This window comes from Anarhichas minor, unplaced genomic scaffold, assembly GCF_050575085.1.
Source record: "Anarhichas minor isolate MPS153535 unplaced genomic scaffold, ASM5057508v1 ptg000040l, whole genome shotgun sequence".
NCBI lineage: Eukaryota > Metazoa > Chordata > Actinopteri > Perciformes > Anarhichadidae > Anarhichas > Anarhichas minor.
Window position 1 is genome coordinate 15,971,466 of NW_027466486.1, and position 25,962 is coordinate 15,997,427.

Here is a 25,962-nt window from a genome sequence, read left to right on the forward strand (position 1 = left end):
CCAGAAGTGTGTGTGACCAATTGTAAATCATTTTAATAATTTCCCTGTTGATGTAATAGTCATACATGCATGTATTACAATGGTCTTTAAAGTCAGTTATGGATTAATAAGTATTTACATACACGGGGGCGGCTGTGGCTCATGGGGTAGAGCGAGTCGTCCGGTTATACAGGTGCATCTCAATGAATTAGAATATCATCGAAAAGTTAATTTATTTCAGTAATTCAATTCAAAAAGTGAAACTCTTATATTATACAGATTCCTTACACACAAGGTGATATATTTCAAGCTTTTATTTCTTTTAATTTTGATGATTATGGCTTACATCTAAGGACTCTCTGGTGGACCAAACTCACTGGATCAGTGAATCTTAGACCTACTTATAAACGCTGTTAACCTAACATGTCTTGACATTGTGGGGGAATCGCCATCGCCCGGATAGAACCCACTGACGCTGACACGGGGAGAACATGTAAACTCCACACAGGAGGGCCTTCCTGTGAGGTGACTGTGCTAGTTTGTATTCGTATTTCTTTTTGTATTTTCACCACAAACAAATACTGATGAGTACCCACCATGTGAGCACAATAAAAACTAAATACTGAAACTGAATGTGTAGTGTGTATATATAGCTATACGTATATATAGATATATAAGGGCGGGAACAGCTGGTGACGCAAACACGAAGTCCTCCGTAGAACCGCTCGGTTCAGCCTTCGCGGTCTTCAGAGGACTGCGGCCGCTGGATTGGGTAACAGCTAGTGTCTCCGATATTAAAAAACCAAGCTACGCAGCTAGTTAGCTGGCTGGCTAAGTATCATATACAGCCTTGTTAAACTAAATAAAGGAGGGTTTTAATTACTGTGTCTGTGTTCATATACAGCAGAATTACTTTGACATTGTTTAAAGCGGGAATCTCTAAGACTTTCATTCAAATAAACATCTGTTCAGTCACTATCAACAAAGAAGGTAACACAATGGTGACTGAGCAGATGGCCCACTGTTGAAAGTATTGCAATATTTATATATTTGCAGAATTACAAACTGGGTGACGTTGGTGACATTCACAGAAAAAGAAAGAGATTTTTTTACTGCATGCAAAAACTGGACACTAGGCCAGCATTAGTGTCCCACAATGCACTGCGGTAATGACGACAACATTCATAACAGACAACAGCTCTGTAACGTCAATAAGATTCCACTTTACTACGCTGATACATTTTTTAATTAGTCCAGACTTTATGATTCTCACAAATCCTCGTTTGGTCACATGAGGTTGGCACGTGTTACCATGGTTATGCGTCTCCAACCAGTAAGGAGGCTCTGAGGAACTTAGTTATTACAGTACAGTGTGTCCGAAAAGATGCATACTACTGTTTATTCACACAAAAGTATGTTGAACGATATTACACATGCTAGTATGTGCATTGTATGAAATTTCTGACTTATTACAGTTTTTCTACATTGTACACACAAAAAATGAATATTCACACAATTCTGAAATGTATTAACAAGAAAGCTCCAGACTGGTGAGCTCCATGGTTTCCACTCAAATAGAAATCAACCAGAACAGAAATCGAACAGCTAACACGAGCTAAAGTGGTTGTTGAACTTGCTTGCAAACAGTTGCTCGGGGCTCGTGATTGGCTGAAAGGTGAGAGGGTGGTGACAACACTGCTATCATGAAAAGTATTACAGGTTTTTTTTCAATCGAAATGACACAAACACAATGAATGAGACTCTGAGAGCAAAACCTCAGGTCTCGCCTTCGACCTAAACGGAGAATCTCCTTCTCTTTTTCTCTCCATGCCTCACCTCCTCCAAGTAACTTGTCAGGAAATCAGTGGTTGTGACTGAAGTAGAATGGACGAGATAGGGGCCCAGTAGTGATGAAAGGTTTTAAGGAGAATTTGATTAATTTGATGCTGCTGTGATAAGTCATTGTACTGCCATCTTGTGATGATAACTGCAACTGAGTGAGCGGACCCACTGCAGTCATTGCTATCCCATCCCACACCACAAATTGTGGGTAGAGAAACTGAACCATGACCACAGCCTCACAGGTTTGATCTACAACAGCTGATGTTGTGTTTTGATCAATAACATTTGGGGAACATATAATGTTGTCAGAAGAAATTGAACATTAATGTCAAACTGTGATTTAAATGTCTTAAATGGTTACGTGCAGACACACTCACATGACAAATTTAACCTTTGCACCTTTACTGGAGCAGTTTACACGATGGCATTACATTAATCAACAATGATACAACACTGCTCCCAACCGCATGTACCAAAAAGTGGCAAACAATTGATTTATACTATCTTTACTGTTTGACTACTGATTTATTATACTTGCTTTGTTTTTTACTGATGCCTCTTGTTGTAATACTGCAAATGTCTGATCCCTGACTTATAAAGGATGATCTTATCCAATCTATCTTATAAGATGTTTTGTCCATTTAAAGTTATTGTTATTAATCAAATGGCTGAAAGGATGCCATTCATTATTAAATAACTTGTTGGTTTATTTAACAAAGGTTGAAGTGAAGGTTTATAGGTATGATTTCACAGATAGACAAAATAACAGGAATACGTTTAAGTGCATTCCAGTGCAACAGCCCTACAATATATCGGCTGCTACCCTTGTTAATACAGTCTATGGCTACTACTTGCTATTACTTCCTTGAGGCATATCATTTGTGTAAAAGCTGTAGTCCCTTTACATTTATGTTGTGATCTGGTTTTGTTCACCCTCTGACATGTGTTTGGAGTGGGGTGTGAACTGGAGGCGTTGTGTTTTGGTTTTGAATCAATTCCAAAATAAGCACCGCCCTCTCGTGGAGCACGGCGGTATGGCAAAAATAACAGAACTTCAGGACTAAACCATTCACTTGAGGCGATGCGATTACTGATTACTACAAATACGGTGAATTTTCACTAAAGCATGCGTGAATAAATAAAATCGTAATTTGACTAAACACAAATGATGACACTTGTTATATTTCGTAACACTTCTGAGAGCTGTTTTGCTTCCCGTGCATTGAACTAGAGTGGTACGGTCCGATAGTATTGAAGGCAAAGCTAGAAAACGGTTTGTTTTCACCGAGAGGAGGAAGCGCTGCTGCAGCCCCTATTTTTAAAACACGGCTGTCACATTTATTTAATAGCTGGTTGGTTTTCGGACAGCAGCTTTCTTAGCTCGCCATGGCTCTGTGCGGGGGTGTCGGAGCCATGGCTTTGCCCAGCGAGCTTATCGTCCACATCTTCTCTTTTCTGTCGGACCGAGACAAGCTGCGGGCCTCGACCGTGTGCTCTCGATGGAGGGAGTGTCTCTTCTACCCCGCGCTGTGGACCGAGCTCAAACTGCGGATAGGTGGTGGTTGTAACGGCGGCGGCTCCAGCTCCGAGGAGACCCCGAAGCTGGAGTTTCTCATGCGCAAGTTCGGTTCCTTCGTGCGAGAGCTGCAGCTGGAGCTCGCACCGGTGGAAGGCTACCTGAGTCCTCTGAACAGCGACCCGTCGTCCGCCAGGATGGACCAGCCCGACAGCGACCCGCAGCTCTCCGAGCGATGGAGAGACGCCATGGCCACCTACTTGGACCAGGTGCTGTGTGTGTTCTCCAGCATCCGCAACAACAGGTATTGTTAAATTTGCTCCAAAATCCAATTTTGAGCGTTTGTTTACATTCAATTTCAGGGTTTTGCGTGACTCCCTACTCCACTTTTTTTTGTAATTTCGTAGTATTTTGGTGCGTCGCAGTAAGCTAGCAGCTAGCTAGCTTAGTTAGCTATAAACAAACTCCTGACATTAGGAGTTACGTAATAGGGTCGTGTCTTTGTGCTGGAGTCAGCATCCAACGTTATCTTAATACCTCTGAACACGTTATTCATATATCAGTATTGTTTTGCTTTGTCATATGTATACAGACGTAAAATAATGATACAGCGTATGTATGATGTAGGCTTCATTGACGAGGTAAACGCTCGTCTGCGTGTCTTTTGTTGCCACACATATTTAGTGTAGGTGGATACGCATTTATTTCTGCTATGTCGTTGCATAATGTGAGATGTGACCATCGATGTGCTGCACACATGCATTCGAGCCACTTGGCTCATTTCTGCTGTGGAAGTAAAACGTTCCTTTGAACGTTAAGCTTCCTACTTTCAGTGCAGAACTTATCTCTCTGTTATACCTTCTCCCACGTTCTCTGTTATTCTCTACAGTGCTTTGTAGTGCTGAAAATAGCAGCCATCCACTGTTCGTGTCTTATTTCTGCTGAGGGCGTTGAAACCTTTTCTGTTGTCTGACTTCTTCTCATTGAGCAGTTTCCAATATGTTCCATTCAAACACAGACTGATGTAACTAGCTGGTGTCCCAGTTCCATTCAGCACACTAGTTTGAGTAATTCAAAGTATTTTTAGCAGTGTGTCATAATATAATGTCCCATACTTGGCTTATCATGTTATTGCATTGCTATTTACCATTTCTATCAACTCAAACCAGTTGACCCATGATAAAGACAGATGCCAGCTGTCATATCTAACTTAAGCTCCCATGTTATCAGGTGACAAAAAGTGAGTTTTTCAGTTACATTACATTACATTACAGTCATTTAGCAGACTCTTTTACCAAAGCGACTTACAATAAGTGTATTCAACATCGGTTTTCGAGAGAACAACTAGTCACCAGAAGTAATAAGTGCATGTCCCTACCTCAAACAAGCATCTAAGAGCATAAACCAGAGCCAACGTACAGTGCAGAAACAAAGGAATGCAATAAGTGCCACAAGCTAATATAAAAACAATAAGTGCAATAAGCTAGTATGAATACAGTAGATGCTAGGTAAGTGCTAAGCGGAAGGGTAGGCCTTCTTGAAGAGGTGAGTTTTCAGCCTGCGCCGAAAGATGGGCAGCGACTCTGCCGTCCTGACGTCAGTGGGGAGTTCATTCCAGCACTGTGGGGCCAGGACAGAAAACAGCCGCGACCGGGTCGATCGGCCGCAGGGACCTCTGAGCGACGGGGCAACCATATGTCCAGTTAGCCAACATATGTCTAACTCCAGGGGTACTGGTGCATGTTCAAAATAATGGGGATAGATAACTCATTGTTCCTTAACTAGCGCTTTCCCACACTAAGTAGCTGCACATGAGCCTGCTGTTAGTTTCATTTTGTTGAAGCTTAGCTCTCGGTTCATTTGCAGGAAGTGGGCTTCATCAAACACAATGCACAACGTGTGATTGATTATATTTTCCCTCAACCTACATCGTTGATCTTCGTCATCGTCAAAACAGATGCAGGCGGTCGAGTGGGACTGCTTTTCAAAGCATCGACTTGTGGCATATAGTCTGCTGCTTGATTGTTGGACATCTATTTTGGCAGCGGGATATAAAGGGATCTAGGCGGCAGTGCAGCGAAGTGCAATGCAGCCATATTTCTGTCAGGATAGGAGATGACCCAGCAATATACAGGACAGGGCTGGATTAGATTACACAAAATGGCTACAGTTTGAGTTATGAGGTAACCCTCCCTCTTCTGATGTTGTTTGCATTGGAAATGGTGAAACTACTCCTCTAGCTGCTGTTTCTTCTGTTAAAAATTCCCAAGCACCTCTCATGTGCTTCATGCGATTGAACCAGCTACACAACTTCCAGCAGTAATGACTTCAACAAATGTTGACCGAGCAAACAGGCGACAGTGAAACCATCCATTTGAGATAATTGTGCTGCTAGGTTTGGTTCTCTGTTACTAAAATGTAATGGGGTATAATGCTTTCTTTTATGACACAGATGTGTCAGTCATGACGAACACACTGATGTTTACCCGTTGTTAGTTTGGAAGAACATAACTTCATAACCCACTCTTGATGAAGGCAGAACTGTCATGTATTAGGTTTGACTTTATTTCCCAGGTTTTAATGGGATTAAACTACAAAAGAAGAACCACCCGTCTGTTCTGAATGTATTTTAGATACACTGCTTTCATGGTAACTGTTACCTGTCCGTCAGCTCAATGACACAGACTCACACAGTGAAAACCAAATGCACTGTTGCGGTTGTTTCCTTTTCATATTCCTAACATTCTCTCTCACTCTCTCTCTCTCTCTCTAGAAACCTGCGGAAGCTGAGTCTGTATGGAGACACCTGTGTTCTCCAGCAGGAGGGACTTCTGGACAGCTCCAAACTGCACCAAATTCACCAGGGGGACAAGAAGATCAATGAGTAAGCCTGAGTAGAGCAACACATGGTTCAGTAAGAAATGCTTGGATTCAGTAAATGTTTCTGCCCGTAGAGCGCTCACTTGTGTTGTAAATATATTATACTTTATATTGGTAAATGATTGACCGTCCAACACGAATGGACAAAATACCACTTCTTGTCTTTTTTGATATTCAGTGGCTGTTTGTGTGGGAGAGTTATTATTCACACGATGGCTCTGCCGGCAGCCTGGTTTGGAGTTAAAAACAGTGTGTGTGTTTGGAGTTTCAGAAAGATGGTACACTTTCAGAATGGGTAGATGTTCACAAGACGGGTTGTCTTCATCCAGTCAGCGGGAACACAGCATCACCACAGCACACACCGTTAAACACTCTCGCTGTGTGTGACCAACTCTCTGTCAACAGACTGTTGGGCTGATGTATGAATGAATAATGTAGCGTGGACTGCTGAGGTGCAGCAGACCGGGGGATCACAGTCTCTGAAGCGGGAGGGATTGTTTACTGCAAATAATGCTGTAATTATCTTAAAATAATCCAGTGGGCCAACATGCTAGTCAACAACGGGGATGGGGGTAGATATTTATTTCCATTTAGGTCATCGTAGTCAAGCGGATATTTACCCTCGGTAGCGGATGTGCTGCTCGGCTGGGGAGCAGTGGCACTCATGCGTAGATAATTCCTGGAAATTTTAGCGCATGTTGCGTTTCACATATTGATGGTGTTTCCATCATTTCCTTTAAATAATAATTCTGGATCTGGTTCTCGGGCTCTAATTTACTCAACTGGAAAAAAAACAATTTTAATCTGTGGCCGAATCTGAAGTTATGTTGATGCAAATCTCCAAAATCTGAGAAAATAACCTTGTGGATGTCGTCGGGATTATCTCTGCATGAGCTTGGAGACAATACGCTTTGTTGAGAGTAATGTTACTTCCTTGATGTTGCACTATAATGTATAAATACCCTGTATGTGCGTCAGGATACTCAATTTGGGGTACACAGCCCATTGATCCAGATCACTGCCTATTACGATGGCCTTTTGGTATGCCAGTATTTGTCATTCATGGCAACCAGCGTGTGTTCTTTCTGCAGCTCAGTGGTAGTGAGGTGGGAGGCAGCACATGGAAACGCGTCGTCGAGTCATACCTTCAGAACAGGTCTGAATGATGTCAGCTTGTTTTCGTGAACCTCAAATTAGCCACAAAAAATGTGTTGAAATATAATTTGTCAGATTACCAGAGTCTGTTGTTGTGTTTGCTCCTCACACAGAGTTTCATATGGTGAAATGTTCTGTCAGCGTAGTGTTGTTCTCTTACATATCTTTCTCTTAGCACAAACGAATATCTTCCTTCCCCACACATATACGGTTTATTTCTGGGAAGAAGTTTGTCTTAGATTTGCTCTCGTGGCGTCTTAAATGTTATGCTAGTAAAGAGACTTGAAGCTAATTTTCTTGCACCCTCTCTGTGCCTCTCCTGTGCTCTCTGCAGAATCCAGCAGTTGTTCATGGAGGTGTTGTCTAACGGCCGGCAGCTGAGGTGGTTGTCCTGTAGCTTCATGCTGGGTCTGGTGACTCCCTGCTCCTTAGCCTGCCTGTCAAACCCTTCAGCGGAGACCCTGCAGCACCTCAGTTTACTGGACCACCAGCTGGGTAGGTGTGGTTCTTCTGGATCTGTGTGTACAATTTGATTATATTGGTGTAAATCCAGAACGGCAGTATATTATGTTTCGTACAACTAACCTCCCCTGACTTTCCCTCAGGTCCCCTCATCTCGCCATCAGAGTTGGATCGTCTATCTAACCTTCATTCTTTGGCTCTGGATTTTGCCGATTTGACATCTGAGCTTTGCGGTCTGCTGGCATCTCCTCTTCGCACGCCGCTGCATCGCCTCTCCTTGCTGCTCAACGGCGCCGCCCTGGAATTCAAACCGCTAGACGGGACCGCGACAGAGGACGACTGGAAAGCACTGGTAATGCAGCGCGTATCTTCCTTTTTCCGTCTTGTTGGCCCCCTCTAGTCAGAAAGAATGATTCCAGGACAGCCTCTTGCTCCGTTTGTTGTCAAGTTTCACCTCTCCTCCCCAGATTCGCGTGAGCGCCAACCTGCGGGTGTACATCGTGGCCCTGGAGGTCAACAGCTCGGAGCTCCTCAGGGTCCTAAAGCCCAGCCTACCACTGGAGCGCCTCCACCTCGACAGTTACAGCACGCTGGTGACCGACGGCACACTGGAGCTCATCTCTCAGCAGTACAACAAAACGCTGACTCACTTCCTGCTCATGAGGGACGACCCCGACTTCCCCGACCTCAGCATCAATCGGAACGAAGACCCGCTGGTCCTCTTGTCATGGAGATGTACGCAGCTGGCTGTACTGGTGATACACGGTGAGTTCAGCTCGCTGTTTCGGGGATGTACCGTAATAGGACTTTAAGTTAATTCTGGTCTGTGCCGGGTGAACTTTGTGATAGCATACACATGTGGTTGTAGTGTATGTATTACCTAAATATGGGTTGGAAGCCAAGAGAAACTATTGTATCTTTAAATCTGATAATCAATTGCTTCAAATCACCTAACTACTATGATGCCTTCATTCCAGTTCTGCTGTTGAAACCTAGTTTTACAGAATTCCAGAATTGCTGTGCTTATTTTTAGTGGCATCATTAATTCTACATGTGGTAACTGAAGATAATTAGGGCCACTGTCATGTTAAGCTCAACATTTAACCTACGTTAAGTGTTTTGGGTGTTGTCCATTTACACATCCAGTAGACCGAGATAGATGAGCATTCATATGAAGTTCTGTTTGTGACCTTCTGATGGATGAAAGTCCAATATTCACTCTCCTTTTAGCTCCATTGAGCTGTCCACCGCTAACTGCTGTGTTCCCGAGTTATTCACTGACTGTTTGTCTGGTGCATGCAGCATACATGTGGGTTTATTTTAACTGAAAACCACTTCCTGCTGATGTCAGAGTTTAGTGATTGTAATCTGTGGGTTTGTCAATGTGAGACATCTTTTATATTAACATCACACATGAAGAGATGTGCATGTTTTCAAATGCTGCACACCAGGTGGTCGAGACATCGTAGTTATTATTCCTGCCAGTTACAAGCCCTGTGTTTGTGTAGAAGTAGGTCAAAGTTCCACCCAGGCAACTATGTGAGATGGGGAAAGGAAAAGCAATCTTAGTCAGAATCAGAACCGTTTATTGCCACGGTATGTTGCGCATACAAGGAATTTGACATGGCGGGTGGTGCATAACATTTAACAAACAACACAGTGCAAGAAATAGAAACTTATTCAAATTTACAGCAAAATATAAATGAATAAAAATATAATGACTGTGAATATGCAACCAGTATCTTATCATAAATCACGTCATGGTTTGTATCCAATGTTGTGTGTAAAGCTGCGTAGCACATTCGTTGTTAATCCTAAAGATTAGTAAGATTAGTCCACCCTCCCTGAGCACATCTCTCTCTCTCTCTCTCTCTCTCTCTGCAGGTTACACGGTTTGGTCCCATAATTTGGTGGCCATCTCCCGGCTGCGTGGCTCCAGCCTCCGCGTCCTGACCGTCTCCGAGGAGAGCGTCGACTTCGATCCGGACCAGTTGGTGTGCATGGAGGGCGACCCGGTCCACAACCTGGTCAAGGAGGTTTCCCTGGGCCTCGGCCGCGTCTGGCACCCCTGCCTGGATTCCAGCCTGGTTTTGTCCGAGCCCACCCAGCACTTCCACCGCGAGCTGCACGCCTTCAGCGTCGGCATGTAGGCAGGGATGGCAAGTCCAGCGTGTCACAGCCCACACTGTGTCAAGACCAGGCCAGACCGACCAAAGTCCAAGTCGACTCAGACCCCTGACCCAGGCCAACCGGAGACCTAAGTGAGAATCTAAACTGGATCTTAAAACAGTCTATGAATCACATTTATGTGAACTGGTGTGAGCTGATTGTTTTTATTTTACTTTTATTTTTTTGTGTTTGTTTCGCGGGGGTTTTAGCTCACAATCAAGTCATTTTCCAAATGATTCCCTGTTTTCTTGCTTTGCCTCCTGATTATCTAGTTAGCCAATGACTTCAAATTAAGAATATCCCTTTTCAAATTAGATATTTTAATACAAAATACTATATTCATTCAATTTAATATCATACCAATCTGTGGTCCCTGACCACAGACGAGACTTGAGTCATGACCAATTTATTTTATTGGTCTGCTACAATGGGTCACTCGGCCGCTTCAAATGCCCTCTAGTCTGGCGTGGCCCAGTCTGGTCTGGTCTTGTTGGACAAGTATTCAGAGCTCCATGTCCTCTCCTTCACCGTAATAACCTCCAGAGCCTCTGTATGATGTAACTTTGATTTATTTTATTTTCTCAGCTCAACCTGCTCTGTATAACCTTGTTTTTCCCCCGTGGTTCCCTTGCCTGTATAGGCTTTGTGTGTATTTAAACACGGATATATAATTATCCTGCTCACAGCTAGAACAGGACAAGCAGGCAGGTTGAGTGATGGGCCGGTGGGATTTAAAAGGGAGGGGGGGGGGCTTTAGTTGTGAACATATTTTTCTTTTGAAACCTTTGCTCTGCGTTGGTCTGTCTGTCGGCTCCACTCTAGCACACTAACCAATCGATCACTTCCTGGGTAACACAAACACAGCTGCTCCTTTTGTCACCTTGTCCACTAGCTGGAGAGCCTTGGCAGCAGGGTGGGAATCTCCACTGTAACGTGGCTGACTGTGGCGGGTGCTAATCAGTTTTAATGCTGTTTACCAGCATGGACCATGTCAGTGCTATGACTCTGATATTCTATCCTTTTTGAATGGTTTTATTGAGGGTTTTGAGCCCCTTGCTGGTGGTGTTATGGAGAATATTGTTACATGCTTGCAGCCAACACACTTCCCACCCTGCCCACTTGTGGATCTTTGGTGAAACCTCGCTAGTAGATTAAATGGGGAGCCTCGTCTTCCGACTGACGTTCAGAGCCCAACTATAGAATCAGCCCGTCACAGTGCGACACATCTGTAGGGAGCTCCTAGTTGCATCTTTTCTTTCTATATTCAGAATGAATATAGCTGCCTTTGCGCACCTTTGGAGGTCGAGACTTTCTGAGTGGCATCACTGGCTCCAGAGCCCTTTTGTATTCAAACGTGACGTCATCATGTCAAAGAACAGAACAGGAGTGTGCGACATAATGTGAAGGGCTCTGAGAAGAAAAACCCTTCAAACAGTTCTGCTTTATTCTTAAGGGAAAAAAAGGTTTCCATTCTATGATGCCATATATATTTATATCAAGAGGAATCTCTTTGACTACTTTACTAAACATCTGGTCCATGCAAACACAACCAGTATTCTGTAGGCACAGCCTACAAAAGGTGGCAAAGACCAAACCCAGGTTTTGCAGCCATGCCAGCAATTCAGTAGGCAGGAACTAGATGTTTCTCTCATGATGGATGTCTAGTTTTGGAGTAAGACCTTTCCCGCTAAAGAGCCGGTAAAAGAAGAAGATGCACTGAATGTAACTAAACTCTCGCCCTGTCTCTTTCTGTTGGCCAGTGACCTGCTGTATAGCTCTGTATGCCTCAGAAACCTGGCAGATGCATATCTTGCCACAGCAGTCACGGCGGCTGAATAAATGCGTGGGGATGTCGTAGGTTCCAAGGCTGGGTTTTTGTTTTTCCTTTTTTAAACGTGGCACCAACAGCACAACAAGGTCTTGGGTGTGAACCTTTGGCGTATTTCTGTCGGCTTTTAACATCACTATGACCAGGAGAGAGGTGGTGATGATGTCGAGTAGGGTGTGTGAAATATATATATATATTTTTCCTCTTGAGTCACAGTTGCCTTGGAAACAACCCCATGATTTCTGGATACAGTTGTTGTTATTATTGATGATGTTGTTCATTATGCCATCTGATAGACCCTCGCTCCACCTCGGTTGGTTGGGGGATCAGTAAACTTAATCATACATTTGTTTTCAAAGATTAAGGTTGATAAAGACTAAAGAATGGCAAAAGCTGTCTGCTCATTGCACATGTTTTATATCTCAGTCGATAAAGGGGGGCAGAGAGCTGCTGCGGAGTGAAGGGAGTCCATGCTGTCCACGGAGGACCTGCCGGGCCCTGTTAACTTCTGAAGTGAATGTAGTCAATCTTCTGGTGTGAAACGACTTCCTCCCGTCTGGCGGTGCAGCTGGCTTGGTCCTCAGGCTTCCATTAACCAGGGTGCAGGCGCGACTTCGGTTGAATCACAGTCGCTTTTACTGTCCCAATTCCATTCGCCCCAATATATGAAAGAAATGTTATTCAGGCTCTGCGGAAGCACAAGCACGCCATGATCAGGACTCAAGCCAGGGGCCACCGCGGGGGAGACCAGTCGATAGCTGGGCCGGTGTGGTGACATCTGCTGCTCCGGGGTCCTGACTGCTCAATGGTCCTGACAGCATTTCTAGAGCCGAGGTGGGATTTCACCAGGAAAATGCGAGCACCTAACCTCCCTAAGTAAACGCTGTCGACTCTCCCAAATCCGCTCACTTGTTTTGCACACCGTGGCGCTTTAGAGGGTCGGGGCAATGGCATCGCAGACTGTGGAGGCCCATATCCAGGTCTGTCGTTTACAAGGTTGACCAGAGATTTATTTTTTTTCATTTATTTTTTTATTACACATAGACTGATATGGATCCTGAGTTACACAGTGGGCCAGCGCTTAGCTTGGTTCCGAATGAATGGGTCCCAGCGGTGGGCCTGTGGTTACCAAATGTTTGCTCATCTGTGAAGGGACCTCGATGGTCTAGCTATGACGAGTCTATCTAGTCCTTGGTCCATGTCTCAGGATTAATGCGCTCTGGTACCAGGAGGTTATTTTAAAGGCCTTCTGCGGCTGCACACAGAGCTGCTCACTCCCAACACTCACAGGATAGCAATGCCAACAGGACGCATTCAGACCAAAATGTGTTTTTATCTTTTCTTCTTCCTTGCCTCCTGATTTTGCCTCATCTCATTCTTTTCTTTTTCGACCTTGACTAAGCTGTTTGTGTTGGTATAGGCATCACCTGATAAAGAGGGAAACAATCTCCAGTCATTAAAACTAGATGGTCATCTGAGCTGAGCAAATAGATTATGTTTTTTACAAACAAGTTATTTTAAAAAAAGCTGATTTTACAAATCCCACCCTAGCCACCGTGTGTGCTTCCTCCTCCGCTTCTCGTCTTCTTAACCGTTATTGGCTCTCCACTAGAAGTCACCTTGTGGCTCTTTTCCTGCCCACAATAAAAGGAGGGGCTGCGTTTCTTCCTCAGTCTATGGGCATATCGAGCAGAACTTAAAAAACCTCTAATACTCCCAATTGGAAGAGGTATAAAGAGATGTGTTGTTATCATGAATTTCACTCCCATACACTTGTGAGGAAGTGTCCTCCTGGACAAATTCTTAATCAAGAGTTAATGTTTTTTTGACAATTTGCGAACTATTTCACAATCTGCAGAGAGAAAGATGTCGTCGACGATATGCGGGAGACAGTATGGCACAGCATTTTGACTACTCTTACTACATCAGTGGAGAAACGGCTTCTCAATAATGTCTCGAGCTCAACATTGAGCCGTCTCGTGCCTGAAAGCTTCTGGAGTCTCGACTGCTTCTCAAGCCTCTGCTCTCCACCGGGGTGATAGCTTCACGTTGCTTCAGTCGCTTGTTGCTGTGATTGTTTGGTTCACTCTTTAGGGAAGCAGCATTTGAGGCGACTGTGTCTCTGGTTTTCAGCACACGCACGTTTTAATCTCTCCTGTAAAGCGTGCTTGTGTTTTCTGTGCACGTTTTCATGTAAGCTCTCTAAAGTATACCCAGTAGAAATGTGTGAGTAACATGGTGTGACTGTGTGTGCGTTAAGTTGTCAGCAGCGTAGCGTCACATGTTTTCTGCATGCAGGTGTGTGTGTGTATATATTTAAGGGGGGGGGGGGGGGGTCTTAACACTTCTACTGCAGCAGGAAACAAATCTTTCGTTAGTTCTCAGGGTACAATCGGTTTTCAAAAGGAGGGGATGTTCCCATAGCTCAGGCCTCTAGCTCACTCTATGAACAGTAGGAGTCAAGGGATCCTCCCTTGATGTGTTTTTAAGCTGCCAAAGACCACAGTAGACCAGGTCCTAAACCCAGACACAAGTCTATCTGAAGTGCCCGCACTCTGGCAGGAGGCTGCTCCAGTATTCTTTCCTACTCTCCACCTCCTTCTAGTGCTGTCCTCTCTGTTTCTCTTTCCTCCCTCTTAGTGGTTCCGCTCCACTTTGTGGTTTCTCCCCCTGAGCTCCCGACCACTCTGTTCCACGTGCTACAGACCAGATAACGCGGCAAGAGTCTCGCTCTGCGGTTGGTGCGAAAGGAGACCAAAAAGCGCAAAAAGTCGGGCCAGCGCTGTCTCAGCGGCTGCACCCTGTGTTCACACCAGCTGTATAGAATGTGGGTGGTGAAAAGCGCTGTTTGATATTTCTAACCAGCATGTGTTACTTAATGAGGGTAGGCAGCATTGTTACAACGTGGCTCATTTCCTGAAGTGCACCTCACAGAGCAAAAGCCAGGCATTTCTCTAGTCCAGAGCAGTGTTCTTCTACACGTTCATCCCTCCATCACCTGTTTCACTGTGAGTGAATGTAAAAGCTAAGAAAAGGCGAGGAGGAGGAGTTTGGTTCAATCTCCAAACACGCCGGGGACTAAACGCTTCCTGAAGCTCCTCTCAGCCGGGACACGGTCTGACGTGTTGCATGGCGAGCCTGTGGGCCACGGCCAAGTCTGACGGGAAGTGTTTTTAAGTCCCTGTGACGTGATTTGCTGCTAGGAACGGGACATTCCACACTGTGTGGGGGGGGGGGCGGGGTCGCTCAGGCCATCTGACTTTGGCAAACCGTTTACTACATGGCTAGTTAAGTGTCTGCATGAAATTTAGACGATATAAATATATGCTATATTTTTTGTAACTTTTGAACGAGTGGTGGTTTTTTTTCTGTGTTTTTTTTGGAAGAGATATTATGGACTAGACACACCGGATCACCAGCTGGTCTGAGCAGAGTGGAGGTGCGTTGACGTTTTAGACTCGGTTATTTAAACACTTTCCCTTCAGCATCCCGAGGTCATTTTTCGAGGCCTTTTTTTTGTTTTTGTGTCCGGTACACAAAAGATCACGAGTGTGAAAGCAGCTTACACTGACCGTGTGCTAAATACAGCACAAGAACTAGCTTCTCTTTCCACCAAATGAGTGGGTTCCACCCATCGGATCAATCTGCCAGGTCAAAGAACATCACAACACAGTAAGAGGAAGTTAGTCTGCGTATTTAACAGACACATGAGCGCACACAGAAGTCCCAGCACGCATTCACTGTGGACACACATGGACTTGTTCATACACCATATGCAGACAGAGGTTTGTGTGTGACTGACTGACACGCAGCTAGCGGAGCCTTATTTTAAATGCCATTAAAATGACAGGTGTGAAGTCTCTAGAGGAGTCGTCAGTTATTCAGGAGACCATTACCAGCAGTTACTGTACATTGATGTGGTCGCAGCCAGTTCAATCTGCCCTTTTGACTTCTTATTTTTTTTTTCTGTGCTTATTATATGCATTCGTAGAGAAATCCTGGATGATATCGGGGCCCCTGTGGCCTGCTGGGTAATTGAATCTGCAGAGCTGGCCTCTAATGTAGTCCATCTGAGACAGTTGGCCTGGACAGCTTGTTAAAACTGTAGATACACGCCGATCTGGGTCCATCTGTCCTGCCAGGTCCATGTACAAAGAGTTGGGTTTGACACCTCTGTGCGCGCACTTAACAGTCAATATTTATATGATTGACGTGGACGGATCAGATGTGTTATTTTAGTACCAAAGCAGCCGACTGCGTCAGATCTGCATCAGTCTAAACAGGCAAACACACATCAGACACGGCCACTTTCATTTCCCCTTTGATCATTGCCAGCTTGAGAGTTTGTAACGTCGACTCTCGGGAAATATTCACAATGATTTAGAAAGTACGCTTAAAATAGCCGTAGAGAGAGAGGAGGAAGTAAGATGGTTCAGGGACTTGTTTCTGAAAGGATTGCCATGAAGAGACAGGGTTTCCTCATCACAGATTATCAGCCGCTTCCCCTTTTCTTTTGTGTTTTTAAACCTGTATGCTAAGACCATAGACTACTACCAGACTTTGAATAGCCTCAAACAGGGCTGGCACGTTTCTGTTACTCTGAGAAAAGAAAAACACTGGATGTGCATTGCACTTGTATTGGAATCAGCCCTGTGTAACAGACTTAGATAGACGTGTATACGGCTGGATGGGATCTCTGCCAATGGGGAGGCTCACACAGAGAAAAGACCGTTAGCCGTGCCCAGAGCCTCGGAGGAAGTTTGGACTTTCCAGTTTTCTATTTCAGCAACGGTCTTGACAATAACAACTGAAGTCAGTTTATGACCATGATCTCAGCAGTGAAATAAGAGTATTTGTCAGACAACTTGCCACACCGTGTATCTAGAGAAGAAACAACAACATAGCACTGATAGCATGACCTGGCCAAACTCTTGTCAGTAGCTGTGGCGCGTAGCGGCTGCATCAAGGAAGTGATAGACACCCGTGCTTCAGTGTCGGCCAACTCTCTTCATTTAGATCTCGGCTACTGTGGCTCTGACGCTTCTGGCTGCTCAACAAAGTCTTTCTTGTCAAGTCTGGAGAGCCAACCCTAATTATCCGGGCAGGCCTGCTGCCCAGTCCAGCCCAACAACTATGCAAGAGGAATGCATATAATCCACACTCTTCTCTATTTTAGTTTATTTTTTCAGTTTTTTTCTTTTCTTTTCTCTCTCTGTCACACAGTAGAAATGAAGACGCAAACTATTAAGAACTTGCAACGACAATACTTGGCCTTATGATGATTTCTGAAATCTTCTCGTTTTATCGTTTTTGAGATCTTTGTGATTCTGGTCGGCCAGCTCGGGCGGTGACGGCGGGCTCACTCTTGGTCTCTGTGAGACCGGCTAGACGGCCCCAGTTTTATCGTGGTACGAATGTTGTGCATTTGTTTAAAATCAGGACAGTTTGCAATAACAGCAGTCTTACTAGTGGCCACAAAGGGGCACGAGCAGTGCTGACAGCGCCTTTAGAAAACCATAGAGGAAGAACTATAAATAGATCTATATATAGATATATATAAACTGACACAGTGCATATTTGTATTAGGTATCAACAATGCATTACCGTGGTATACTCTTATGCAACACATGTCCGGGTTCAATTTATGAACATGAAGTATATAATAAAATCACACAGACTTTGTAAATCCGAAAAGATCCGTCGTCGTGTGTGTGTGTGTGTTTTTACCATCCTTAATGTTGACTATTCTGAGCGTTCTGTTCCTGTGTGTTTGTTAAAGTGAGCACATAGCCGTGGGGTCTCTCTGTAGGCAGGGAAGCAGATGGAAGCCCCCCAAAACACAGCTGGACCCGGTTTCAAACCACATGGAGTATCTTTTAAATGCAGTTTAACATTCTAATCTGATCCGTACGCCGTCTCGCTAAACGTCCGAGTGCGATCAGCGGCGTGGATTAAGACTTGTTGTGACCAGCAAAGAAAAAGCTCCAAGATCTTCCCTCCGTCTGTCTGTACGTGGGAACGCTTCGATTGAGAACTCGGCTTAATCTACGTCTGTGAAACTGCTCTTAATGTAAATGTAAATCCAAAATAATACAAAACTCTGATTTGAAACCTTTTCAGCTGTTTGGTTGTTTGTTTTTTTTAGTCTGCAGGAACGAGTCTTCTCCGGCCGAGAGGACCGGTTTTATCTTGGTGTTGATCCGTGGCTCTGTTGTAAAACCTCTTAACTGACAGATGGCGTCCACCTGAGGGGGGGGGCAATATGCCAAATGTTGATTTGAATTAATGTTGAATGAATGCTTCTCTTCTTTTAGTCAGTGAATAAAAGCATTAAAAAGTTGTTTGCTCCCAGTGTCTTATTCAGCACACACACACACACACACACCATATATGTCACCATGGTTACAGGAAACGGGGGGCCGTTGATGAGGGAACACCAGAAACATGAGCTCTGGTAACACATCCCTACACAGCAAGCAGGAAGAGAGATGAGGCAACAACCCAGGAGGAAGGATTCCCCTCTGCTCACTCGCTTTAATCTGTAGAGGTGTAAAATACAAGACATAGAATATAAGATAGAGAAAACAGCAGCCTGCAGTACTTCAATATTTAACAAGAAGTCATTTTGGTGCTGAACTGGAGGATTTAAATTTGAGCAACAGTTACAAATAGTAAATGTTTCATTCAGGGGAAAAACATGGAGGCGTAGATAATAATGATGCAGCCAAAAGCCGTGCCTAACAAAGTGTTCAACTCTATTCACTGGGTTTAATATGCAGAAAGGCTTTGTTGTGCTTTTACTCGTGATTTATTTTAAAAGCAGCATTTATGACATAAATATATCTGCCCATGACCTCGGCGGCAACACCACCCAGAAAAAGGCTTCACTGCTAATTTGAGTTTGTTTCCTGCTGTGTTCAGAGCTCAGACAAAGGGCTTCTGGGTAATGAGATTACCTCGTTGGTGTTATGCAATTAAGCTGAAACAATAACACATTTCTGTGTGTCCCACGGTTACCGTGAAGCTGCCGTTTCAATACCGAAGACTTGCTCAACTTTCACTGAGGTGAGTCAGACACGGTAATAAGAGTAAAAGTATTAAATGATTATTTGTTATTTTAGATTGTTGAAACTCCTATTAATCTTTATAGATTACTTAAAGAGGCACAAAACCAGCTTCTCACTGGTTTTAACAGACGACATCACATCACCCCAATCCTGGCTTCTCTTCACTGGCTCCCTGTCCATTTTAGAATTGATTTTAACATTTTACTGATCACTTTTAAAGCACGTTTGGGTCTGGCCCCAACATAAATAGAGGAAATGTTGACCCCCCCCCTATGGGCCAGCTCGCAGCCTTGGATCCTCAGGTGGGGCCCTTCTGGCTGTTCCAAAGTCAAGGCTCAAAACTAAAGGTGGCCGTGCTTTTTCCATTAGGGCCCCTCCTCATTTAAATCACTTCTTAAAACACGTTTTTACTGAGTGGCTTTTATGTGATGTCGTCGCTTTTCAGTTGTTTTTTTATTTGTTGATTTTACTAAATTATTTTATTTTATTTATTTTTTTATTTTATTTACTGTACTTCTCCGTAGTCTGCTGGGGGAGCAGCATTAGAGCCGGAGACACCAACAGACTTAACAAACTGGTTAAGAAGGCCGGCTCCATCATTGGCTGCATACTGGACACTCTGGAAAAGATGGTGGAGAGGAGGACACTGAAGAAACTATTATCCATATTGGATAACCCGGACCTCCCTCTCCACCACCTACTGCAGGCACAGAGGAGCACTTTCTCCAACAGACTCATCCAGCTCCGCTGTCACAAGGACAGATACAGGAGAACATTCCTGCAATAAGACTTTATAATAAATCACCTCTGGCCAGATCAACCACACAACTATAACAGTTACTCTGTTGTTTGGTTAAATGTTTGCACTAGTTAGTTAATTCAATATTATTCTATTTCATTGTATGTATTCTGCATTTTTATATCTAATATTTTTACTATGTTATTCTTATTGTATATATTGTGCATTTGATATTTAATAGTTTTACTTATTTTTATTTACCTGTACCATAATTGCTGCTGTAGCTGGCTTAATAAAGCAACTCTCTATCTATCCATCTTGTGAGGCATTCATCTGCAGAAATGAAATCCTGTTCGATGCTTGCTGCACACTTTGATATGCAAGAGCTGCGAGAGCAGGACTCAAAAAGGGGGGGGGGGGGGGGGGGGGTTCATTCTCATTGTTGGACTCACAGTTTAGAGCCGGTGCTCTCAGCTCACTGTTTGTGATGCAGTTCAAAAGATGAGAAGGAAGAACGCCTGTAATGTGAGGCTCAGGAGACATGAAACAAAACAATATGAAGTGTCACACAATAATTTAACAGACGTGTTGAACTTGGTCTAGGGCATGTGTTCCTACTGTTTTGAATGTTTTTTGTTTCGTCAGATGTCTTATTCTGTCAATGTTGGGTTTAAAAACGGCATGCATTTGGTATATAGGTAATTCAAACAGGCTTAAATTATGAGTTTATGCTTTTCGGCTACAAAAACAACATCAACTGAGCAGCAGATGGCGGTACTGCGCCACAACCTCGCATCTCAGCAGCCACGACCGAAGAAAAAAAGAAGAGCGAGCGAAGGTAGAAGAAGAAGAAACAACACGTGATTCGCGCTAACTGGTTGGCAAGATGGCGGTGGTAGTGCGGAGCTTGCAAGACCAGCTCGAAAAAGCAAAGGAAAGCCTGAAGAATGTGGACGATAATATTCGTAAATTAACAGGACGTGACCCCAATGAATCAAGGTAAAAGAAGAAAGAGCCCCAGTGTTTTTTATGTTTTTGCTTTTGGCGTATTTCTCGTGGTGAGCTAACCAAATTGCTAGCATTCAAATGACTAGCAACATTTGCTAACATGAGTCGGTTAGCTAGTTAGCAAACATTACCACCTACGTACATTGTTTTGTGCTTGTGGAACCTACACACGGTCGCATTAGCTGCGTCCAAACGGATAGATTAGCCACACACAACTCGTAAATATTAATACATTCGTCTTGATATTTAAGTGGAATACCACAGTACCGTGCAAGGCCCTGCAGGCGTGTCACTCCAGATAAAACGTTACCTGTTTTGTTACTTTTACCAAATGTCTCTGCTGCCAGAATGCTATACCAACATGTTCCTCTGCGCTGATGTGACGAACGACTGACGGACGTTGTTTCTGGTTGTGTTCACAGACCGGGTCAGATCCGTCGGCTCAGCGGCGGCCCCATGGCAGGCCCCGGTGGAGGTGGAGGTAGAGGCAGAGGAGTGAACCTGCTCAGGTAACGCTGTGCGCCAGTCGGCTGCATTCAACAACATTTCTGCTCTTTCAGACGTTGGGTGTGGTCTCGGACGGCGTGCAAGCGACCACATTTGAATTTGAAAACTAGTTACGAGATTTGGTCCATGCCTCTTCAAGTCACATTTGTGAGTTTGACTAATTAATAAGCCACCAATTTAATTTATAAAAGACTAATGTGGCTGTTTGGTGGATTTATATGTATTACAATTTATACATATGAATGTGTTTACACTAAATATTAAGATGTAAACTGAACACCTCTTAATATAGAACTATACAAGTCAACTTTGCAACAAACTTGTTTCCAAAGTGACCATGAAATAGACTGATCAACAGTTACAACTAGAACTCACTATGACCAATGAAGGCCTGTTGAATCAGACTGCATTAGTGTTAGTCAGGTGTACCTAATGGATTGGCCATTGTGTGTACAATACACTCAATAACTATATGTGCAATGATGCATTTTTACAATAGGCTGCATACAGATCAGATCAGAGTTGATTGTTTTAAAGTCTAACCGCTGTGTCTCTGTCCTGTCCCAGGCGTAGTCTCTCAGACATGGGAAGCGGCGGCCCCCCTGCCAAGCAGAGGGACATCGAAGGAGTCCTGCTGAGGTGAGATTTAAATGATTTTCAATATGCAATGTGCATCAAACTGTCATACTAACGGCAACTCTGCGCACAATCTCATGATGGTAAAACATCCCATGTAGATTGAAAGGAACTCAAGTAAGTTCAGTAGATTAGTAAAACAAATAGACTTCCACTCAATTTTCAATAAAATGTTTCTAGTTTAAATAAGACTTTATTGCTGGTATTGGGAAATTACATTTGTTGGTTGCTTGTATTGCTCTAGGGGATCCAAACACTTTCATTTGCACACAGCTCAAAGACTGCCTCCAGTCAACCAGGAAATACAACAACATTCACCATATGTTCTGAGAGTGTTTGGTGCAGTCTTTCTGGTTTTTTTTTTGTACCCTTGTGTTCAGGTCACGCCAGTGGTTTTTAGTAATTGAATCACTTTGATTCTGTGTGTTCTGACAGATGTGAGTCTTAGCTGTCAGCGTGCTGCGTTTACATAGAATGTGTGAAGTATTTCTGGGCGTCTTATCTCTCTGTGCGTGTCTGCAGGCTGGCGGGGGACCAGAGGGCCAGGAGAGACTCGCGTCACGACAGCGACGCCGAGGATGATGACGACGTCAAAAAGGTAAGAATGAAGAGTTGATCTCTTCTGTGTTGGTGGCGCTGTTCATATTTGCTAAGCTAAGACACTCAGTGTTGTTGAAGACAAATGGACCTAACGAATGGGTTTCTCTCCGTCGTGTTTTCTTCTTCCCTCAGCCGGCGTTGCAGTCGTCTGTAGTAGCTACCTCTAAGGAGAGAACACGCAGAGACCTCATTCAAGATCAAACCATGGATGAGAGGGGCAAACAGAGGTAGGCCTGCACCACTGTCATATTTATGCTCACATTTGTTAAATTTCACCAACAAACACAGAAATTGGGGAAATATAAATGTCACTGAAGATCAGTGTACAGCTGAAAGTTGGCAGTCGTGTGTGATGGTGGGTTTGTGGTCTCTCGTTCAGGAATCGGCGTATGTTCGGCCTGCTGATGGGGACCCTGCAGAAATTCAAACAAGAGTCCCACGTCTCCACAGAGAAGGTGAGGAACATCTGTCCAATGTCCGAGTGAACTGTTGGCCTCTGAGGAGGGCGGGCAAAGCAAATAAAGCCACTTCCTGAATAGTTAATAGATGTCAATTCAAAATAGTTCGTGGTATTGGCTTATTTCATCCACAGCACAAAGATAACAATATGCCCCTGAAATATTTGTATCTAATTATGCTTTCGCTGACTTAGATGGTGGTCTTTAGCTAATCTGTCACTGAAACCAGACTGCAAAAAGATTTGGTTGATATATGTGCTCTGATTGTAAAAGTAATGGACGTCGTCTGGGCCATAGTGTTTTAGTGTATTGTCACTTCTGGCACAATACCATTCAATACAACTGCGTTTATCTTCCTGTTGAACTCATCCCGTCTCCGTCCATCTTCTGCTGTTGCAGCAAAAGCGTCGTACAGAGATCGAGCAGAAGCTTGAGGTTCAGGCTGAGGCTGAGAAAAAGAAGGTGGAGAGTGACAAGAGGGGGCTGTTTGAAGAGAGGAGAACCAAACAGACTGAGCTGAGACTGCTGGAACAGAAAGTGGAATTAGCTCAGCTGGTAAGAAAATACCAGTAGAAACGAGCAGCACAGACTGATTGTTTGCATTTGGAGATGAATGTTGAGATATAGTGTTATGTTTTGTTATGATTGCATCTAAAACAAATGAGATGGAGACAGTTTGTACTTTCACAGAATTGTATTTAACCTTCTCTTTCCTCTGTCAGCAAGAGGAGTGGACCAGCCACAACAATCATCTGGTGAAATACATTCGTACCAAGACCAAGCCTCACCTCTTCTACGTACCTGGAAAAATATGCTCCGCCACACAGAAACTCCTCGATGACTCCACCAAGAAACTAAATGGTCAGTGGCCTTCTTCTCGTCGGAAGCATCTTTTCCATGCGTTTCCTGTACTTGAGGAAGACTTGTGTGTGTTTATCACTTTGTAACCTCTGTGGCTATTCGGTTCTGTTTTCTGGACAGCGGTGTTTGAGGAGAGGCGTGAGGCTTTTGCCGAACACCTCAGCAAGATGGAGTCCCGCCCCCGGAGGCAACCAAACCGCGACCAGGATGGCAACACGGCAGCAACAGGGATGGACCACTCGGCGGAGGGTAAGCCAGCGGGTCAGGTAGTCAAGGTGACAGGTAACAAGGGGGATGCAGAGATGGAGGAAGAGGAGGAGGAAGATGAGGCGAGAGAGAGGGAGGGGGAGGGGGATAGAAAGGTGAAAGAGAAGGACAACAAGTGGGAGGAAGGGAAGAAGGAAGTGTTGAAGAAGAAGAAAGAGGTGGAGATGATGGAGTTGATTGAGGAGGAGAGTCAGGAGAAGGTAGGGGAGGAGGGGGTTAAAGATGTAAAGGACAGAGGGGAGAAGGGAGAGAAGGAAGCCAGTCCGGAGTCAGAGGAGATGGAGGTGGAGGGCGGGCCAGAGCAGGTGGACAGGAGTAAGGGCAATGAGGAAGAAGCAGACAGTAAGCAGGGGCCCATAGACCTCCAAACTGAGAAGACCCAGGACACCCAGTCCTCTGAACCAACTGTAGCCAGCCAAGAAGCACCAGACACCAGTCACCAGCCCCAGCTCAGCCACACAGTAGGGGAGCCGGCAGTAAAGCCCTCTGAGACCCAGGCATCCCCTCCAACCCCAGAACCCCAAACAGCCTCCACGGAGCCTGGGCAGGATATCCTCATCATCCCTTACCCCGAGGTCCAGAACACGGCAACAGAGAAACAGGCCGTGGAGGAGAAACCAGGGGACGAAGCTCCCCAAAAACTGCCCGATTCTCAAGAGGCCCCCAGCATCACCCTCGCACCCTCTAAGGAGGGCGGTGGGAGAGGGAGGAAGAAGGCAAAGGAGTCAAAGAAAGGCCGCAGTCATAGTAAAAGCTCCTCCTCTTCCTCTTCCGGCTCCTCCTCCAGCGGAAGCTCCTCATCCTCAGGATCCAGCCGCTCCTCTTCGTCATCATCATCCTCCTCGTCCTCATCGTCCAAGAGCAGCCGAAGTCGCAGCCGAGACGACGGCAAGCGCAAGAGGAGGCCGTCTGACAGGGCCAGGGACCGGAAGAAAGGAGAAGAGAAAAGTCACCGCAAGAGAGGAGGGAGCGGCGGAGGAGGGAGGGACTCGAAGGGGTCCAAGGAGTCCAAGGAGAAGGAGAAGAAGAAGAGGAGCGATGAAGGGAGGGGCAGGTCGTCCCGGAGCGATAGGGAGCATAAAGATAGAGACAGGAAGGACAAGAGACGCTGATTGGGTGGAAACCACTGAGGGGAAATCAATGGTTTGCTTAATGACGCATGAAGAGTTTTTAAACTAGCATTGTCTCTCGAAATGTCACGATGGCTGTTTGAGGTTTTAACATGATTTTTTTTTTTTTCTCAGTGTAGGGAATCAAGAGTTGATGTCAAAAAGGAATTAAATGGTGGATGTTAAACTGTTACCTTTACTTGGCAAAAGAAATGTAAACTGGACGCCTTACTAAACAGGTTTGATTTAGTCCTGTCATCTGGGTTCTAGAAAGGTCTTTGTGGCGCGATGTGTTGAATGTTAACAGGTTTCCATCCTAATCATAATGCCACAGGCTGGGTTAATGATGGTTATCGTAGCAGTAACCATTAACGCACGCTAGTGTTTTCAAGTTGACGTGACAACACTGTTCATTCAATGTCAGGGCCCTTGTACCTTCATCACATGGGTACATGTGTGATTTAGCTCAAATGCTGATTTTTGAAAATGTTTTTTCCATTTTTTTGTACCAAAAATCTGCTTCAAATTAAAGGTGAGATATTAGTGGATGTGTGTGGTGTAATTCTTGTCATTTCAGGGCTGTAACTGTTTTCAGTATCGACTAAATCAGATAATTGTTTTGCATTAGTTGGTCTGTAGAATTTCAAAATAATAAATTCCCTTTACAATTTCCCAGAGTCTAAGATGACCTCTTCAACAGTCCAAAACACAGAATTCATTTAAAATGCTGTAAATACAAAAGCGGAATCCCCACAATTAGGGATACTTTGAAGTAGGTTTCTATGAGGTACTTATCCAGTCAGTCATCTACTGTAGGTTATACACTAGATGACTGTCAGCATGCCCCAGTTTGGAGAAACCGGAGAACCAGCACGGTGT

The 25,962-nt window shown here is 44.5% G+C and overlaps 2 protein-coding genes and 1 long non-coding RNA gene across 5 annotated transcripts; 2 read left to right on the forward strand and 1 right to left on the reverse strand.

The window, feature by feature from the left end:
• Positions 1-3,077: 3,077 nt before the first annotated feature.
• On the forward strand, positions 3,078-19,951 carry fbxo33 (F-box protein 33). 3 transcript variants are annotated; one of them, XR_012959054.1, is made up of 8 exons: positions 3,078-3,641; positions 6,111-6,221; positions 7,707-7,867; positions 7,978-8,186; positions 8,302-8,599; positions 9,719-10,095; positions 18,856-18,896; positions 18,982-19,951. XR_012959054.1 is itself a non-coding variant. In XM_076108629.1 (6 exons), exons 1-6 carry the CDS (start codon positions 3,208-3,210, stop codon positions 9,982-9,984), a joined length of 1,479 nt encoding a protein of 492 aa, XP_075964744.1. In that variant the 5' UTR covers positions 3,078-3,207; the 3' UTR covers positions 9,985-18,171. The 3 variants fall into 3 exon arrangements, 1 of the variants encoding a protein (XP_075964744.1); XR_012959053.1 differs by having other exon boundaries at positions 19,423-19,951; XM_076108629.1 differs by lacking the exons at positions 18,856-18,896; positions 18,982-19,951 and having other exon boundaries at positions 9,719-18,171.
• LOC142968655 (uncharacterized) lies at positions 6,785-21,202 on the reverse strand. Its single transcript, XR_012959055.1, has 4 exons — positions 20,090-21,202; positions 18,217-18,370; positions 7,958-9,369; positions 6,785-7,888 (listed from the first exon to the last, which is right to left on the reverse strand). It is a non-coding gene; the product is annotated as an uncharacterized LOC142968655 (long non-coding RNA).
• Positions 20,466-25,629, forward strand: pnn (pinin, desmosome associated protein). Its single transcript, XM_076108628.1, has 9 exons — positions 20,466-20,636; positions 21,068-21,154; positions 21,720-21,791; positions 22,311-22,386; positions 22,521-22,615; positions 22,768-22,843; positions 23,246-23,401; positions 23,569-23,707; positions 23,828-25,629. The coding sequence occupies exons 1-9, from the start codon at positions 20,524-20,526 to the stop codon at positions 25,084-25,086; spliced, it is 2,073 nt and encodes a 690-aa protein (XP_075964743.1). The 5' UTR covers positions 20,466-20,523; the 3' UTR covers positions 25,087-25,629.
• The last annotated feature ends 333 nt before the right edge of the window (positions 25,630-25,962 follow it).

Coding starts and splice junctions, on each gene's coding strand:
- pnn (XM_076108628.1), top strand. CDS start 20,524: ATGGCGGTGGTAGTGCGGAGCTTGCAAGACCAGCTCGAAAAAGCAAAG. Junction 21,792..22,310: donor ATCGAAGGAGTCCTGCTGAG/GTGAGATTTAAA, acceptor GCGTGTCTGCAG/GCTGGCGGGGGACCAGAGGG. Junction 22,616..22,767: donor GATGAGAGGGGCAAACAGAG/GTAGGCCTGCAC, acceptor TCTCTCGTTCAG/GAATCGGCGTATGTTCGGCC.
- fbxo33 (XM_076108629.1), top strand. CDS start 3,208: ATGGCTCTGTGCGGGGGTGTCGGAGCCATGGCTTTGCCCAGCGAGCTT. Junction 3,642..6,110: donor TCCAGCATCCGCAACAACAG/GTATTGTTAAAT, acceptor CTCTCTCTCTAG/AAACCTGCGGAAGCTGAGTC. Junction 7,868..7,977: donor TTTACTGGACCACCAGCTGG/GTAGGTGTGGTT, acceptor ACTTTCCCTCAG/GTCCCCTCATCTCGCCATCA.